Below are 16,933 nucleotides of genomic sequence, written 5' to 3' on the forward strand. Positions count from 1 at the left end.
ACCCAGCTGTGGGTCCATATGTAACTATAATGAAGCCTTTAGATGAAGCTGTGGATTAATGGAAGCATATGCGGTGTGCTTCATTGGAGAGCCGATGTAATTAAGCTTCCTAAGCTCTGGGTGTGTGTTTGTAATGAGGGAGACGCAAGGGCCCCTTCACACACACACAGACACACACACACGCACGAACACCCCTGAGAGACACTGTTTGTTAAGGATATGTAACAGAATGTACCATCTCCCTCAGGTAAAGAGACAAAGAACAAACAGTCCACCATCCACAGCTAGTAGTACTACACTCCTTTCACTGCAGAGTAGTACAGCCCTTAATTATCATGGGAAACACAGCTAGTAGTACTACACTCCTGTCACTGCAGAGAAGTACAGCCCTTAATTATCATGGGAAACACAGCTAGTAGTACTACACTCCTGTCACTACAGAGAAGTACAGCCCTTAATTATCATGGGAAACACAGCTAGTAGTACTACACTCCTGTCACTACAGAGAAGTACAGCCCTTATTTATCATGGGAAACACAGCTAGTAGTACTACACTCCTGTCACTACAGAGTAGTACAGCCCTTAATTATCATGGGAAACACAGCTAGTAGTACTACACTCCTGTCACTGCAGAGAAGTACAGCCCTTATTTATCATGGGAAACACAGCTAGTAGTACTACACTCCTGTCACTACAGAGTAGTACAGCCCTTAATTATCATGGGAAACACAGCTAGTAGTACTACACTCCTGTCACTGCAGAGAAGTACAGCCCTTAATTATCATGGGAAACACAGCTAGTAGTACTACACTCCTGTCACTACAGAGAAGTACAGCCCTTAATTATCATGGGAAACACAGCTAGTAGTACTACACTCCTGTCACTACAGAGTAGTACAGCCCTTATTTTTGTTTCATCAGACGAGAGGACATTTCTCCAAAAGTACGATCTTTGTCCCCATGTGCAGTTCAAACCGTAGTCTGGCTTTTTTATGGCGGTTTTGGAGCAGTGGCTTCTTCCTTGCTGAGCGGCCTGTCAGGTTATGTCGATATAGGACTCGTTTCACTGTGAATATAGATACTTTTGTACCTGTTTCCTCCAGCATCTTCACAAGGTCCTTTGCTGTTGTTCTGGGATTTATTTGCACTTCTCGCACCAAATTACGTTCATCTCTAGGAGACAGAACGCGTCTCCTTCCTGAGCGCTATGACAGCTGCGTGGTCCCATGGTGTTTATACTTGCGTACTATTGTTTGTACAGATGAATGTGGTACCTTGGGGTGTTTGGAAATTGCTCCCAAGGATGAACCAGACTTGTGGAGGTCTACAATTCTTCTGAGGTCTTTATTTTGATTTTCCCATGATGTCAAGCAAAGAGGGACTGAGTTTGAAGGTAGGCCTTGAACTTCATCCACAGATACACCTCCAATTGACTCAAATGATGTCAATTAGCCTATCAGAAGCTTCTAAAGCCATGACATAATTTTCTGGAATTTTCCAAGCTGTTTAAAGGTACAGTCAACTTAGTGTATGTATACTACTGACCCACTAGAATTGTGATACAGTGAATTATAAGTGAAATATTTAGCTAGCAACAGCAAGCTAGCTAAATAGGACAAATTAGCTAGCGAACTAAATTGCCATAAATGTTTAATGCTTTTCGACCAGTCCCCATATTAATATAATTGGTTCAGAGTTTGTTTTGATATTTTAACCTGCATGTCGTGATCGTGTTTGGTGTGGGGAGGACAAAATACATTTATACACGATGGCACACGATGGCACACGATGGCACACGATGGCACACGATGGCACACGATGGCACACGATGGCACACGCGCGCAGCCGGTTTGGGTTCTGTGTAAGTGTATGTAAACTTCCGACTTCAACTGTCGCAATCCACGGCCACGTGTCTGTAGGAGCTAACCATTTTCATGAACGGGGTGGTGTACCTAATAAACTGTGTAGATTTAGTTAGATTTGATTATTGGATCTCTTAACATCACACTCCAACCAACTGAGCCAGCTGCACTATCAAACTGGCATCAGCCAATAGAGAAAGTGTACTGGTGATGGTTGACTGTGTGAATGGATTACTGTGTATCGAGGGGAGATCTTATGTCTAGTAGAGAAAATACTGCTCTCTTTAAGTGTTGGACAATCCCTTGGCCAGGCTCATGCAACATCTCTCAATCTCTGTTCTACAGTCAGCTTCATTTAAAAAAGAGATTGACCGTTGTCTCAAAGTCTCTACATGTTTTTCTCATTATAATGTATTCCTTCAGAAATCACTGAATGGCTTCTACATACAGTGGTGTGATGATAACAATTACTTTTAACACCCCCTCCCTTCATCCAAGTCGATTGATTTAACTTTTCTAAATCATTTGATTCCTTGAATCTCTCCCTGTCATTCAGGTCCTAAGCAGTCTGCCCGAGCTAAGAACCCGAGCTAAGAACCCGAGCTAAGAACCCGAGCTAAGAACCCGAGCTAAGCACTGTGACAGCAGAAATGAAAGGCAGAGGAATCTCATCTTCGTTTGCCGCTGCCAGGCATTCAACCACCAGCCCAAATGCTGTTTTATTATCTTTGTCACATCTGAGCTACCGAGGGGTAAAAGGGGGGTAAGGACAAAAGTTGGAGGCTATTTGGAACACATTTTTTTAAAGGAAATGTTAATCTGGACTTTTCGAACGGGGCGATCATTTTGTGTATGGAGCCTGTATGCCAGGTTAGTGTTGACTGGCGTTTCCTATCAAAAATGAAATCATACCTCGAGGCCTGCGAGGGAGGGTCGTTGAGATGTTTCACCTGTTCAATGCTAAACAGGTGACACTTAGCATTGCTGTGACTCACCTTAAAGTTTGCTCGAAATGCAATCATGGAAATTGTGACATATGACCGATTATGCAGGATTTGAAAATAATTCTCTCTCGGAACCCCTCCTCTCCTTTCGACGACCTCTATCTCTCTTCCACCATGCCGCTCACTTCCATTTTACACACAGGCAATGTCTCGGAGGAACGGGGTTTGAAAAAAACTGAAACAAGCAGGCAAACAGTGCTGTCAGGCGCCGCTGATTGAAACCACAAGGTCATCGCAGAGCGAGGGAGCAAGGGGAGAGAAACGAGAGACTGTGGAACAGTGAGACTCTCCAGGGACTCACTCTCCAATCTCCCCCTCGCTGTCTGTCTGTGCGTGTGTGTCTGTGTGCGCGTGTGTACCTGGCGAGCGCATGACTCTGCTATAGTGTTGAGCTTGAGGTGCAACACCTCAAGTTTTGGCACCTCCCTTGTTCTACTCCATCCCAGCTCTGTACCTCTCCACACTCCTCCCTCCCTCCCTCCCTCCCTTACCTTGTAGTTCTCCACTCTTGCTGTACAGCTCTCTCCTCTGTTCCCTCAGGTATGCACTCATGCTGATGGCGTGAGACGACGACTCAAACCTGGAAGAGAGAAACACACATTCACTCTAGCCTGGTCCCAGATCTGTTTCTGCTGTCTTGCCAACTCCTATGGTCATTGTCACGCCTTAGCCACACAGATCAGGGACTAGACTACTGTCACTCCTACTCAGAGACACAGTGCTCACACTACAGAGGTCAGCAGTTAACACCTGGAGATACTACTACAGGTCTGCCTTGTGGTTGGGGTACATAACGTAAAATGGCTTTGGCTAAGTCTGTATGCTCCATGTGTAAAGTTGCATGGTTTTGAAATGGTTCCAGTTAGACACTGCAACAACGTGAATCAGCACACTAATACTATAGACATCCCTACTGTACAGTAACTTGGTTCTGTTAGGGTTCTGAGGTGTAGGGGACATTTTCCCCTTTTCCTTGACTAAAAAGCACTTTCAAAGGACATTCTCCATCAAGTCAAGCATGTTTTATAGTACAGAAGTAGGCTTAATCTAGGTCTGGTAAAACAGTCCCTCAATGCTCAAGTGTTTTAGACTGTCGGTGTCTTACTTGAAGAGGGACTGCTTGGCACGTTGGGGTTTCTTCTTGGCGAAGAAGGCTGCGAACTCGCTGCCGGTGCTGGCGTAGGTGAGCTGGGCAGAGGGCTCGGCAGCACTTCTAGTGTTCTTCACATCCAGGTAGTCCATCAACAGAACCTACAGAACATTGACATTTCAGTCATTTAGCAAAGGCTTGTGCACTTACTTAGATTTAGCAGACGCTCTGGGAGCGACTTCCAACAAATGCATTCCACTAAGTTAAGTAAAACAATATATATTACATGTCATCAATGACAACTCACTGACAGAGGGCTCAAGTTAGGATTCATGCAAAGGAGTGGAGTATAGAGCAACAGCCATCACTGTGAATGGTGACAGTCTGGTCTAATCTACGATCCTACCAAGAACACACCACACAACAGCCATCACTGTGAATGGTGACAGTCTGGTCTAATCTACGATCCTCCCAAGAACACACCACACAACAGCCATCACTGTGAATGGTGACAGTCTGGTCTAATCTACGATCCTACCAAGAACACACCACACAACAGCCATCACTGTGAATGGTGACAGTCTGGTCTAATCTACGATCCTCCCAAGAACACACCACACAACTAATGTACCTATTATAATGTCAGTTCATGTATGTAATAGCATTATGTCATATAATACATTGAACATAAGGAATTATGTTGTCAGCAGAACAACGATCTATAACTGATTATGTCATCGAGGTTAATACAACAATCCACGAAAGAGTTCCGGCGAGTCATCAAAATATCTCATCCCCCATTTCTTAGTCCGTCTGCATATTTAAAACCCACTCCATCCTTGTCTCATCAACGCTCATAAATACCTTATACAGATCTAACAACAGCCCCAGACTGACAGATATTGAAGATGTCGGGTAAGGAAGTTAACTTTCCTGGTTGTCTTCTCCCAGTATCTCCCCATCTCTTTCTCTCTCTCCAGGACTACATATGTTCTAAATTAGCCTCCCATTCCTAATGGCTTCATCATTTAGCAGGGCCATTTAGCCCCTGTCGTTCTAATTCTGACCCACGTCGTGGCGGGGCGGCCCAAAGTGGGGCGAGAGTAATGGTGGAGCAGATGGAAACACAGTCGCCCTCTAATGATGTCATTACTGCTGGAGAAAAGACCCCCGTCACCACGGAGGGAAGACTTCAGCACACACACTGGTGTGAGCAAACTGGCATGTACACACAGACACCTACCGCCCCTCCCCTGACAACACACACACCTACCCAGCCCCTCCCCTGACAACACACACACCTACCCACTACACAGACACCTACCCAGCCCCTCCCCTGACAACACACGCCGACCCACTACACAGACACACACACCTACCTACCCAGCCCCTCCCCTGACAACACACACGCCGACCCACTACACAGACACACACACCTAACCAGCCCCTCCCCTGACAACACACACGCCGACCCACTACACAGACATACACACCTACCCAGCCCCTCCCCTGACAACACACACACCTACCAGCCCCTCCCCTGACAACACACATGCCGACTCACTACACAGACACACACACCTACCTACCCAGCCCCTCCCCTGACAACACACACACCTACCAGCCCCTCCCCTGACAACACACACACCGACCCACTACACAGACACACTTTTTCCCTTCTCTCCCCCTCTGGAAGCCATCACTCAGGCCCCCCTGCCCTCTAGCGACACCGTGCAAGCCTAGCAGAGAGCGCTAATCCTGTCAGTGTATTAATTACTAATGACCATGTGATCTGCTGATGGAGCGCGGCCCACTACCTAACCCGGGAGACTTAATTAAATGCCGGCGTTAGGCTGATGAAGGGGCTCCGACCCTAATATATTGCATTAGAGGGAGTAAACCTGAAGCAATTAACCACACCAATAGGACCGACAGACGGCCAGAAGGAAGGAAGGAAGAAAGAAAGAAAGAAAGAAAGAAAGAAAGAAAGAAAGAAAGAAAGGAAGGAAGGAAGGAAGGAAGGAAGGAAGGAAGGAAGGAAGGAAGGAAGGAAGGAAGGAAGGAAGGAAGGAAGGAAGGACAGAGGGAGAGGGTATGAACAGGACAGATGAGAGAGGGGGAAATGAGAATAAGCGATATCCTCTGGGAGGTAAAGTTTGAAAGGAGATCAGATGGTGGTGGTTTCCCCTGACTTGCTAGGAGTATCACAGATTATTGTGAAATAGAGACATTTATTTTTGGACATTCATGACAGGCACACAAACGCTTGTTTACCTTTTCTTTATATATAGAGTGCATTTCAATCACAGATAAAAACAGCGGGTAACTTAAGACAGAAAGGACAGGTGGGAGGTTAGTCTGGGAGGACGGGTGGCCGTATAATGGGAGTGTCTAGCAGCCCAAACAAATCACGTTATGAACAACTTTCTACTTTTTAACTACTTAGCTAGCATGTTAGTTAAACCTAACCCTTTAATTACTTAGCTAGCATGTTACCTAATCCTAACCTTAACCCCTAGTCCAGCTAACGTTAGCTACCTAGCTAGCCTGGCTAACATTAGCTGACAAGCTAACTTAAGACAATAAATTGGGATTTGTGTAATATACACAGATGTGTTATGTAGAAAGAAAATAATGTAATAATACACAGAAAGTGCGTTATGAAGAAAAGAAAATGAAATGACCTCTCTGAAGACGACATCAAATCAAATGTATGGTATGAGACTGGACAGACTTCTGCAAACAGACTGCTGCAAACTCCATCTCAAAGCACAATGGATATAGAGGAGAGCAGAGGATCAGAATAGTATCAGTTATATCATAAATGTGGTTGACAACGCCTCTGAAATGTCCATTTATGTTGCAAGAGTGGGGGTTATTATATGAATCCTTGCATTGAACATGCTATATTGCTGAGTCTGTAGGTGGGTGGCTTTTGGGAGGGTTTAAAAATATTTACTTCCACCTGATAAACTTGCCCATTGAAAATGTCAATAAAAAGTTACTGTGACAGAAATAATTGTGTAAATTGTGCAAAGTACTGACAGAAATATGTCAAGTTTAGCTGTGTAAGTTTTTGGCAGCTGAGCCCCTACAGCAGTGTCTTGGAAAACCCCTCCAACACTTTGCCTCTGTTGTCTCTGTTGCCTAGGCAACGGGTGGACTGTCGGTCATCCATGACTTGGTTATTTTACACTGAAACAACACCTCAACAGACAAGTGATGCTATCATACTCAATACTTAACAACATTTTCACGAAATAGATAGGCTTTCAACTTACTCTGTAAAGTTCTGGAAATAAAAGTTAGCAAAATGAGAAGGAGTAAAGAGCAACCAACAGCTTCTCCAGGTTAATCCAGTCAAGACAGGCACTGTTACATGGGAAGATAAATAACGCTTTGGCTGCTACAAGTTATCTGGTCTTGGCTGTAGTGGAGTTGCCTTGGTTACTGCAACTGTTCCTTCCTCTACCTGCTCTACCATTTCACTGGCCCTCCAAAATGTAAGGAACATGTATTTCAAATAGCCGGATACCCGACAAAAATGTCAATTGTGAAATGATTTCAAACCCCCAACCCGAGTGCGTGTGCATGCGTGCATGTGTGTGTGTGCATAAATGCCCAGACGGGCGGTAGTTTTGTTTGTTTGATGGTAACTGTGGTGTGTGTGTGTAGGAGAGAGGTGTTTTGGGCATTAGGATCAAGGTGCGATACGGGGCACTCATGTGATTCAAATCACCTTTATTCCAGCAACAATAACATCTCATTCCAAACACCTTTCTCCTCAAACATATTCGGTCTTATTACCATCAACTTTAAATGGCCAGGTAGACGCCTCATTACCCTAACAGACCTCACAGAGGCAAAGAGACAAGGATGGGAAGGTTGGCTGAGAGAATGATCGGGAGAGCAGAGGAGAGAATGCTCGGGAGAGCGGAGGAGAGAATGCTCGGGAGAGCAGAGGAGAGAATGCGCAGGAGAGCAGAGGAGAGAATGCTAGGGAGAACGGAGGAGAGAATGCTCGGGAGAGCAGAGAGAATGCTCGGGAGAACAGAAGAGAGAATGCTAGGGAGAACAGAGGAGAGAATGCTCGGGAGAACAGAGGAGAGAATGCTCGGGAGAACAGAGGAGAGAATGCTAGGGAGAACAGAGGAGAGAATGCTCGGGAGAACAGAGGAGACAATGCTCGGAAGAACAGAGAGAATGCTCGGGAGAACAGAGAGAATGCTCGGGAGAACAGAGGAGAGAATGCTCGGGAGAACAGAGGAGAGAATGCTCGGGAGAACAGAGGAGAGAATGCTCGGGAGAACAGAGGAGAGAATGCTCGGGAGAGCAGAGGAGAGAATGATAGAGAGAGCAGAGTAGAGAATGCTAGGGAGAACAGAGGAGAGAATGCTAGAGAGAGCAGAGGAGAGAATGCTAGTGAGAGCAGAGGAGAGAATGCTCGGGAGAGCAGAGGGGAGAATGCTAGAGAGAGCAGAGGAGATAATGCTCGGGAGAGCAGAGGAGAGAATGTTAGGGGAGAGGAGAGAATGCTAGGGACAGGAGAGGAGAATGGTAGGAAGAGGAGGAGAGACCAAAGGGAGAAAGGGAGAGAGGAACAGAAAGGGAGAGAGGAACAGAAAGGGAGAGAGAATGAGTTGCGAAGGCCTTGGTCACAAGCGACTTAGGGATGATGAACAACAAAATTATCACAGCTGACAACACATGAGCGCCCCGTGTGGCACCTCAAGACTAACGCTATAACAGAGGCCAGAGCTTGCTAGTCTCACACATTCCCAGCCCATAGGCCTACGCACACAAAACACACACGAATGCACGCACACACTCTCACAAACATGCATACTCAATATGTAGCCTACACACACACACACACACACCAAAGGTCCAGCGCACATCGAAGACAACAGCAACAAGGTGGAACAGAGACAAAGCGGAGCCTTGCTAACTACACCAACAAAACAAACAACAACGATGCACACAGATGCATATGAATGCAAACCAGAGCAGAGTGCACATCTCTGCTCCACATCAAACAACCTTAATGACTGTGAATGCAATTAATGCCCCTGAAAGCGTTTCTGAAAACAACAAAATAATGAATGCGTTTCATGGCTTGAATGCTATGCTAATGGCATAATGCTATGGATCTCATGCTCCCTCGGTCCGACATAGAGCTAATCTTCGCTAATAACATCCTGTGGATTTAAAGCCCTGTTCATGCAGAATATCTAGTCTATGAAGATGTCCATAATGACACCACTTTTCAGTACTAGTTGCTGTGTTCAGATGGTATCTGCTGCTATTTCATTTGGTTTTGTTGTGTTCTGTTGTTCATCTTTTCTTCTCCTGTTTGTCTTTATTATTATTATTTAGAAAGAAATTAAAATTAAAAAATGATTTTCAGTCTGGTTTTAAGTCTGGTTCATGTGACTGGACGTATACAGGTACAGTAGCATACGCTAGCGTGCCGGAACACGTCCAATCACTGCGCTTCCAGTCATCATGCTAACGCTATTTAGCATTGGCTCGTGACACTACCTTTAACTTCCTTCATACTGCACCCAGAGAAATAAAAATGGTATCCACAAGTTCATCTGACTCTGGGCAAGTAGAAGAATGCAGCGCCTCATATAGATTTGCCTCAGATTTAGCAGTGCACTAATGTATCCTAGTTGTACCACTGACATACAGTAGCCACGCATGTAGCCTAGTGACTGAAGTCCCAATGGATGGTACATGACAGTGTTCCATTATTGGAGGGTGGGAGCCGGGTCGGACTCTACTGACCCCTACCAAACAGGCGTCATGGTACGTCCCCAGATTGGGCCAGCAGTAAAGAAATTAGATTGTCACCATTGGGGACTTGTACTGTGACCTTCACAGGGGTGACTGGCTGGCTGACGAACTCTTTGAAACCCCCATGGCTAGCTGCCACCCCAATCTGCAGGAGGAGAGATGAGATGTGAGGCCGCACTTCAAGAGAGGGATGCTTTAACACACAGCAAATCAATATTCATGGCCGTGTACCAAGAAAGATCATTGGGAAATGGGTAGCGAATAAAGCCGCTGAGAAACTGCAAATCGCTCTTCACACCAGATAATAAACTGAGCCCGGAGTTCATGGATGGTGAGTGTTTGACACACACACTTCGATAACCGAGTGTTGGCCACCATTTCCAGCTCCCCCACACAAAGACAACCACTATATTAACCATTGTTCCTCTATACACTCGAGTGACTTGGGTCTGGTCCCAAAACTAAATCAGCCCGCTGGGCTGCAGTTAGTGCCTGTTCTCTCAGGAGAAAAGGCATTATGGACGTGTGCCACTGTCGTTCACTACCAGCAGCGAAGCCAACCTCCCAACCTGCGTTTCCTTTGTGCTGGGAGAGGAAGTGTGTGTGTCTTTGTTGGGTCTATTACAGTAGTCCCGAAGAATCAGTCTAATTAACCAACACAGCCCACTGAAGAGGTTCCAGGAGAATACCTGTGGTGGTATGGCTGAAGAGTTCATTAAAGGGATTCCAGGAGAATACCTGTGATGGGATGGCTGAGGAGTCCATTAAAGGGATTCCAGGAGAATACCTGTGATGGGATGGCTGAGGAGTCCATTAAAGGGATTCCAGGAGAATACCTGTGATGGGATGGCTGAGAAGTCCATTAAAGGGATTCCAGGAGAACACCTGTGGTGGGATGGCTGAAGAGTTCATTAAAGGGATTCCAGGAGAATACCTGTGGTGGGATGGCTGAAGAGTCCATTAAAGGGATTCCAGGAGAACACCTGTGGTGGGATGGCTGAAGAGTTCATTAAAGGGATTCCAGGAGAACACCTGTGGTGGGATGGCTGAAGAGTTCATTAAAGGGATTCCAGGAGAATACCTGTGATGGGATGGCTGAGAAGTCCATTAAAGGGATTCCAGGAGAATACCTGTGATGGGATGGCTGAGAAGTCCATTAAAGGGATTCTAGGAGAATACCTGTGGTGGGATGGCTGAAGAGTTCATTAAAGGAAAATAAAGAAATAAACAGGACTCTGTGTCCTTTGACTTCCTTTCTGTCCATCAAAGTCGTCCAGAGAATTATCTCGGTAATCAATGAGCTCTTTGATTGTTTCGCTCTTCTGGTTCTCCCTCACGCGTTTTTGGAACTTTGTGAACTTTACTAGTGAAATACATTCTTTTAGGAATGGAGTCCCCCTAGACACATGTTTTTGTTGAAAATGTATCGATTGATATCTCAGCTGGTGGCTTCGAGTGAAAGCCCCAAAAATTGCCTTGGGCACGAAAAGATTTCACTCCCTGACTTGACCTTCCAAAAACCTTAGAACATTCAGAGAAAAGCTTTGTCCAGCTCTTTCCCCTCTGGACTGGACCACTGCGGACCTTCAAGGTGTCCCAACTGGACCGGACTACTTTTCATCATCCCTCTGAAGACTTTGACAAAGAAACATCGCTACAGGCAGCCTGTTGCATTTCCTTCCTCTTGTTGTCCTTGCTCTGTCACAAAGCAGTTTGACAGTCTTTTGGACTGAAGCGACATAGAAAGAGGAAAAACATCAATAGCAAGTCTAAGCAAGCATGACCCTGGCAATGGGTCTACATGGATTCCATGCTCTTACACAAATGAACAATATGACTCTTCTGTATCGCAACGCCTTGACCGTTGAGAGCCACACACACACACACACACCTGTACTCGCATACACACAATTCAGATAAGCAATGTTTGAAGGAGAACATGCTGTGCATCTACAGGAGAACGGGAAACTATAAAGCATACCGTCAGATTAGAATAATTAGCTTTAAAATCTCTCTTCTCTCAAACACAAAAGGAGGGGCGATGATGGAATTTCGACACAATCAATATACTAGCTTCACCGCGCCCCAGTAATATGTAAATATGACACATCGGGGGTGGATGGGTGGGGTAGGATTACAGTGAAATAGTGACATGTTGATTAAAGCGTTAGGAAAGAAACAACACAGCAATGTCTCTGCGCATCATATTTCATTAAAACAGATCATTGTCGTCTGGCTGTTGTTTCCCTGGCGCTTCAATTTGCCTTGTTTTCACTTGGCTGACAAGTCGTGAGGAAGGCCTGCATATTTAACTCCCTCACATACTACTTTATATATTTCTATACTTCGAACATACGCTTCTCCTTTGTCTCGGCTAATCTCTGGCTGTGCTATGATTTATTCAGTGTGGTTTCGGCCCCAGCCACAGGCTCTCACTGTGTCAATAGAACAGGAGGAGAGTGTTCACTACTACAGCTGCCATGTGTCATAGATTCTCTTTCAGCTGGGCCAGGCTAGCCTGTGTTTTATATAGCATTGTCAAGTAGCCTAATAAAGTGTTAGATATTTCTAGACGTGTTCTGTAAGAACAGACAGACGACATCCATCCTTGATTTGCTAAATCGCACCTTAGCTCCAAAAGGTCCTCACCACTGCTCATTAAAAAGCATTAATCTGCACTCTGGGCACACAGCAGCAGCGGCTGGCGGATCAACTCGGTAGCCTCGCCGTCATGGAGACACCATGGCATCATAGCGGAATACTCAAGCGCTAGGCTAATTAGAAAACTCAGACGCGTTGGACTATGTTGTCGCGAGGTCGAAGGTCAGGCCGTGCTGAGAGGGGGACCGTAACAAGCCATGCCAAATATAGGTCAAACATGGTCCCTATGGGTGACTGTGGTGAGGGATTCAGCAGGGTCTTATGCGATAGGGCCTTATGCGATAGGGCCTTATGCGATATAGGGTCTTTGGTCTCAGTCAGACCATATGGTCTTAGATCATCTGATGGCAGGTGGAGTTTTTTTGTCCGTGTCTATGGAAAGATTTCTTGGTTTTTACCTAAATATTTTCTAAGCACATAATGCTGTTGCTTGCAACTGCTGTTCAGGTTCAAGGGAAAATCTGACAAAACTTGTCAAAGTGTTTAGATAAGTATGATTCTTGGCACGCTTGATGATTTGGTGAGAGGCAACCGTATCCAATGTGACTGGATCTAGTGGGATTATAGTGTATGTATGATACATTGAAAGATTCTGAGTGCCTCTAATTTCATAAGAGAACTGCAGAAGACCTTGAGACGGTGTGATGGATAAAAACAAAATACTGATGTTCACAGAGAAAGGGAGGGAGGCATCAAGTGAAGTGGTGCAAGCTTGGAATATAGAAGCCTAATAACGTGGGCTCACAGGCGTGAAAAATCAATACATTTATTCACACACTCTACCTCGGTGGAAAAGTGTGACAGCACAGACAACACTGTTCCACTCCCTTACTGACACCAATACTGAGAATTACCAGCCGCTCTTTAAAGTCCCAATCAATATCTCATCCACACTTAAAGCACGCTGGGAAAGCACAGCCGGCATTTCCAAACAGGGATCAAGACCACTGCTACATGGCTCTTGGTTTTCAAAAAGCCCATGTTAACCTACTCCATACTGTGCCTTCCTGGAGACAGTCGCTCAGTGGAATATGGGAAGTCTCAGCTCAGGCCGTGTAACTGTGTGCCCTCTCGTGTCTCTGTCAGATCCGGTGTCCGTCTCAGAGCATGCCAAGTGGAAAGGTCAACACGATTCCACACTTTTCAAAGTGGAGGGAAAAAACAAATCATCTAGAGGCTTCCATTTATAGGCTAGCCTATTAAATGAGTGTGTAGCTAGGTGGAGAGAAGAGAGGGGGAATAACAAGATACGCTGGAGAAACTGCCAACAAGATGGCTTCCGCTGGGCTAATATACACCTTACCAAGAGCCAACAACTTACCCCCATCTCTCCAAACACACCTTATCCGCTGTGAGAGATACTACAGAGCCTTCAGAAAGTATTCATACCCCTTAACTTATTCCACATTGTGTTGTGTTACAGCCTGAATTCAAAATGATAAAATATGTTTTATTCTTCTCATCTACACACATAATGACAAAGTGAAAACATGTTTTTAGAATTGTTTGCTAATTTATTGAAAATGAAGTACAGAAACATCTCATTTACATAATTATTCACACCCCTGAGTCAATACATGTTAGAATCACCTTTGGCAGCGTTTACAGCTGTGAGTCTCGCTTGGTAAGTATCTAAGAGCTTTGCACACCAGGATTGCACAATATCTGCACATTATTCTTTTTTAAATTCTCTAAGCTCTGTCAAGTTGGTTGTTGATCATTGCTAGATTGCCTTTTTCACGTCTTGCCATAGATTTTCAGGACGATTTAAGTCGGACAATAACCTGGCCTTGTGTTTTAGCTTATCGTCCTGCTGAAAGGTGAATTTGTTACCCATCGTCTGTAGAAAAACAGACAACCAGATTTTCCTCTAGGATATTGCCTGTGTTTAGCTCCATTCCGTTTCTTTTTGTCAGAAAAAAATCTCCCTACTCCTTCCTGATGACAAGCATACTCATAACATGATGCAGCGACAAACATGCTTAAAAATATGAAGAGTGGTACTCAGTGAGGTGTTGGATTTGCCCCAAACATAACACTTCGTATTCAGAAATGAAGGTAATTTCTTTGCCACATTTTTTAGTTTCACTTTAGCGCTTTATTGCAAACAGGATGCATGTTTTGGAATATTTGTATTCTGTACAGGCTTCCTCCTTTTCACTCTGTCATTTAGGTTAGTATTGTGGAGTAACTACAATGTTGTTGAGCCATCCTCAATTCTATAACATCCATTACACTCTGTAACTGTTTTAAAGTCACCATTGGCCTCATGGTCAAATCCCTGTGTGGTTTCCTTCCTCTCCGGCAACCGAGTTAGGAAGGAGTCTGTATCTTTGTAGTGACTGGGTGTATTGAAATTAATAACTTCACCATGCTCAAACGGATATTCAATGTCTGCGTTTTTTGTTTTACCAATCTACCAATAGTTGCTCTTCTGTTGCGAGACATTGGAAAACCTACCTGGTATTTGTCATTGAATCTGTGTTTGAAATTCACTGCTCAACTGAGGTACCATACAGATAATTGTATGTGTGGGGTACAGAGATGAGGTATTCATTCAAAAATCATGTTATTGCACACAGGGTGAGTGAGTCCATGCAACTTATTATGTGACTTTGTTACTCATAACAAAGGGGTTGAATACTTGATTTTAATATTCACTCAAGACATTTCAGCTTTTCATTTTGAATTCATTTGTATATACTTAGACATTATGGGGTATTGTGTGTAGGCCAGTGACACAAAGCCGACATTTTGTCCATTCTAAATTCAGTCTGTAGCACAAATAAAAATGTGGAAAAAGTCACGGGGTGTCAATACTTTGTGAAGGCCCTGTAGCTAGACAAAGATGTTTGAGGGCAGATGCTTAACTTCAGCAAACTAGTGCTGAGCGATTAACAAACATTTCGGGGGTGTTGTTATTAAACAACTAATTGACCGACGTCGGTTCAATTACTTGAATTCCAATAATATATATGTGGGACACTGGGCTGAAGACAGTTGTAGTTTTCATTTAGCAAATATTCAACCTAGTTCAGCGCAGAGTGGGGTAATTGACTACAATGAGCATCTCATCTTTATATACAGATCTCTGGACAGATTCACTTTTACGCCTAATACGTTAGGTTAGATACACACAGACCACGTGAGAGAGGAATGAACACAACACAACGACGAGAGGGACAGAGACAGTTTGTGAAAGTATGCCTTATCTACTTCGTAGAACTAATACAATTATTTAGACAGCTCTGTAGCATGCTGAGGCAGCCTGTCTAAATAGGACGGCTAAAGACAGTTCCCCATACGGAACCATCTAAATAGGACGGCTAAAGACAGTAGTGTATGGGGAACTGTCTAAATAGGATGGCTAAAGACAGTTCCCCAGACTGTACTATCTAAATAGGACGGCTAAAGACAGTTCCCCATACTGTACTATCTAAATAGGACGGCTAAAGACAGTACAGTATGGGGAACTGTCCAAACAGGACGGCTAAAGACAGTACAGTCTGGGGAACTGTCTAAATAGGACGGCTAAAGACAGTACAGTCTGGGGAACTGTCCAAACAGGACGGCTAAAGACAGTACAGTATGGGGAACTGTCTAAACAGGACGGCTAAAGACAGTACAGTCTGGGGAACTGTCTAAACAGGACGGCTAAAGACAGTACAGTCTGGGGGACTGTCTAAATAGGACGGCTAAAGACAGTACAGTCTGGGGAACTGTCCAAACAGGACAGCTAAAGACAGTACAGTCTGGGGAACTGTCTAAATAGGACGGCTAAAGACAGTACAGTCTGGGGAACTGTCTAAATAGGACGGCTAAAGACAGTACAGTCTGGGGAACTGTCCAAACAGGACGGCTAAAGACAGTACAGTCTGGGGAACTGTCCAAACAGGACGGCTAAAGACAGTACAGTCTGGGGGACTGTCTAAATAGGACGGCTAAAGACAGTACAGTCTGGGGAACTGTCTAAATAGGACGGCTAAAGACAGTACAGTCTGGGGAACTGTCCAAACAGGACGGCTAAAGACAGTACAGTCTGGGGAACTGTCCAAACAGGACGGCTAAAGACAGTACAGTCTGGGGAACTGTCCAAACAGGACGGCTAAAGACAGCACAGTCTGGGGAACTGTCCAAACAGGACGGCTAAAGACAGTACAGTCTGGGGGACTGTCTAAACAGGACGGCTAAAGACAGTACAGTATGGGGAACTGTCCAAATAGGACGGCTAAAGACAGTACAATCTGGGGAACTGTCCAAACAGGACGGCTAAAGACAGTACAGTCTGGGGGACTGTCCAAACAGGACGGCTAAAGACAGTACAGTCTGGGGAACTGTCCAAACAGGACGGCTAAAGACAGCACAGTATGGGGAACTGTCTAAATAGGACGGCTAAAGACAGTACAGTCTGGGGAGAACATACAGCACATTCGGAAAGTATTCAGACGCCTTGACTTTTTCCACATTTTGTTACGTTATAGTCTTATTCTAAAATGGATTCAATTGGTGGTTCCAAAC

At 44.8% G+C, this 16,933-nt stretch overlaps 1 protein-coding gene across 1 annotated transcript in view; it reads right to left on the minus strand.

The window, feature by feature from the left end:
• Positions 1–16,933, minus strand: part of LOC110513021 (exocyst complex component 4) — a 234,029-nt gene that overhangs the window by 169,968 nt on the left and 47,128 nt on the right. The window contains exons 8-9 of the mRNA XM_090199128.1: positions 3,971–4,116; positions 3,357–3,445 (exon numbers count right to left, since the gene is read on the minus strand). Of these exons, the coding sequence (XP_090055254.1) occupies positions 3,357–3,445; positions 3,971–4,116 (235 nt within the window). The remainder of the gene's footprint in view (positions 1–3,356; positions 3,446–3,970; positions 4,117–16,933) is intronic.

Source organism: Oncorhynchus mykiss, chromosome 15, assembly GCF_057628025.1.
Source record: "Oncorhynchus mykiss isolate SJ-2025 chromosome 15, ASM5762802v1, whole genome shotgun sequence".
NCBI classification, from domain to species: Eukaryota; Metazoa; Chordata; class Actinopteri; order Salmoniformes; family Salmonidae; genus Oncorhynchus; species Oncorhynchus mykiss.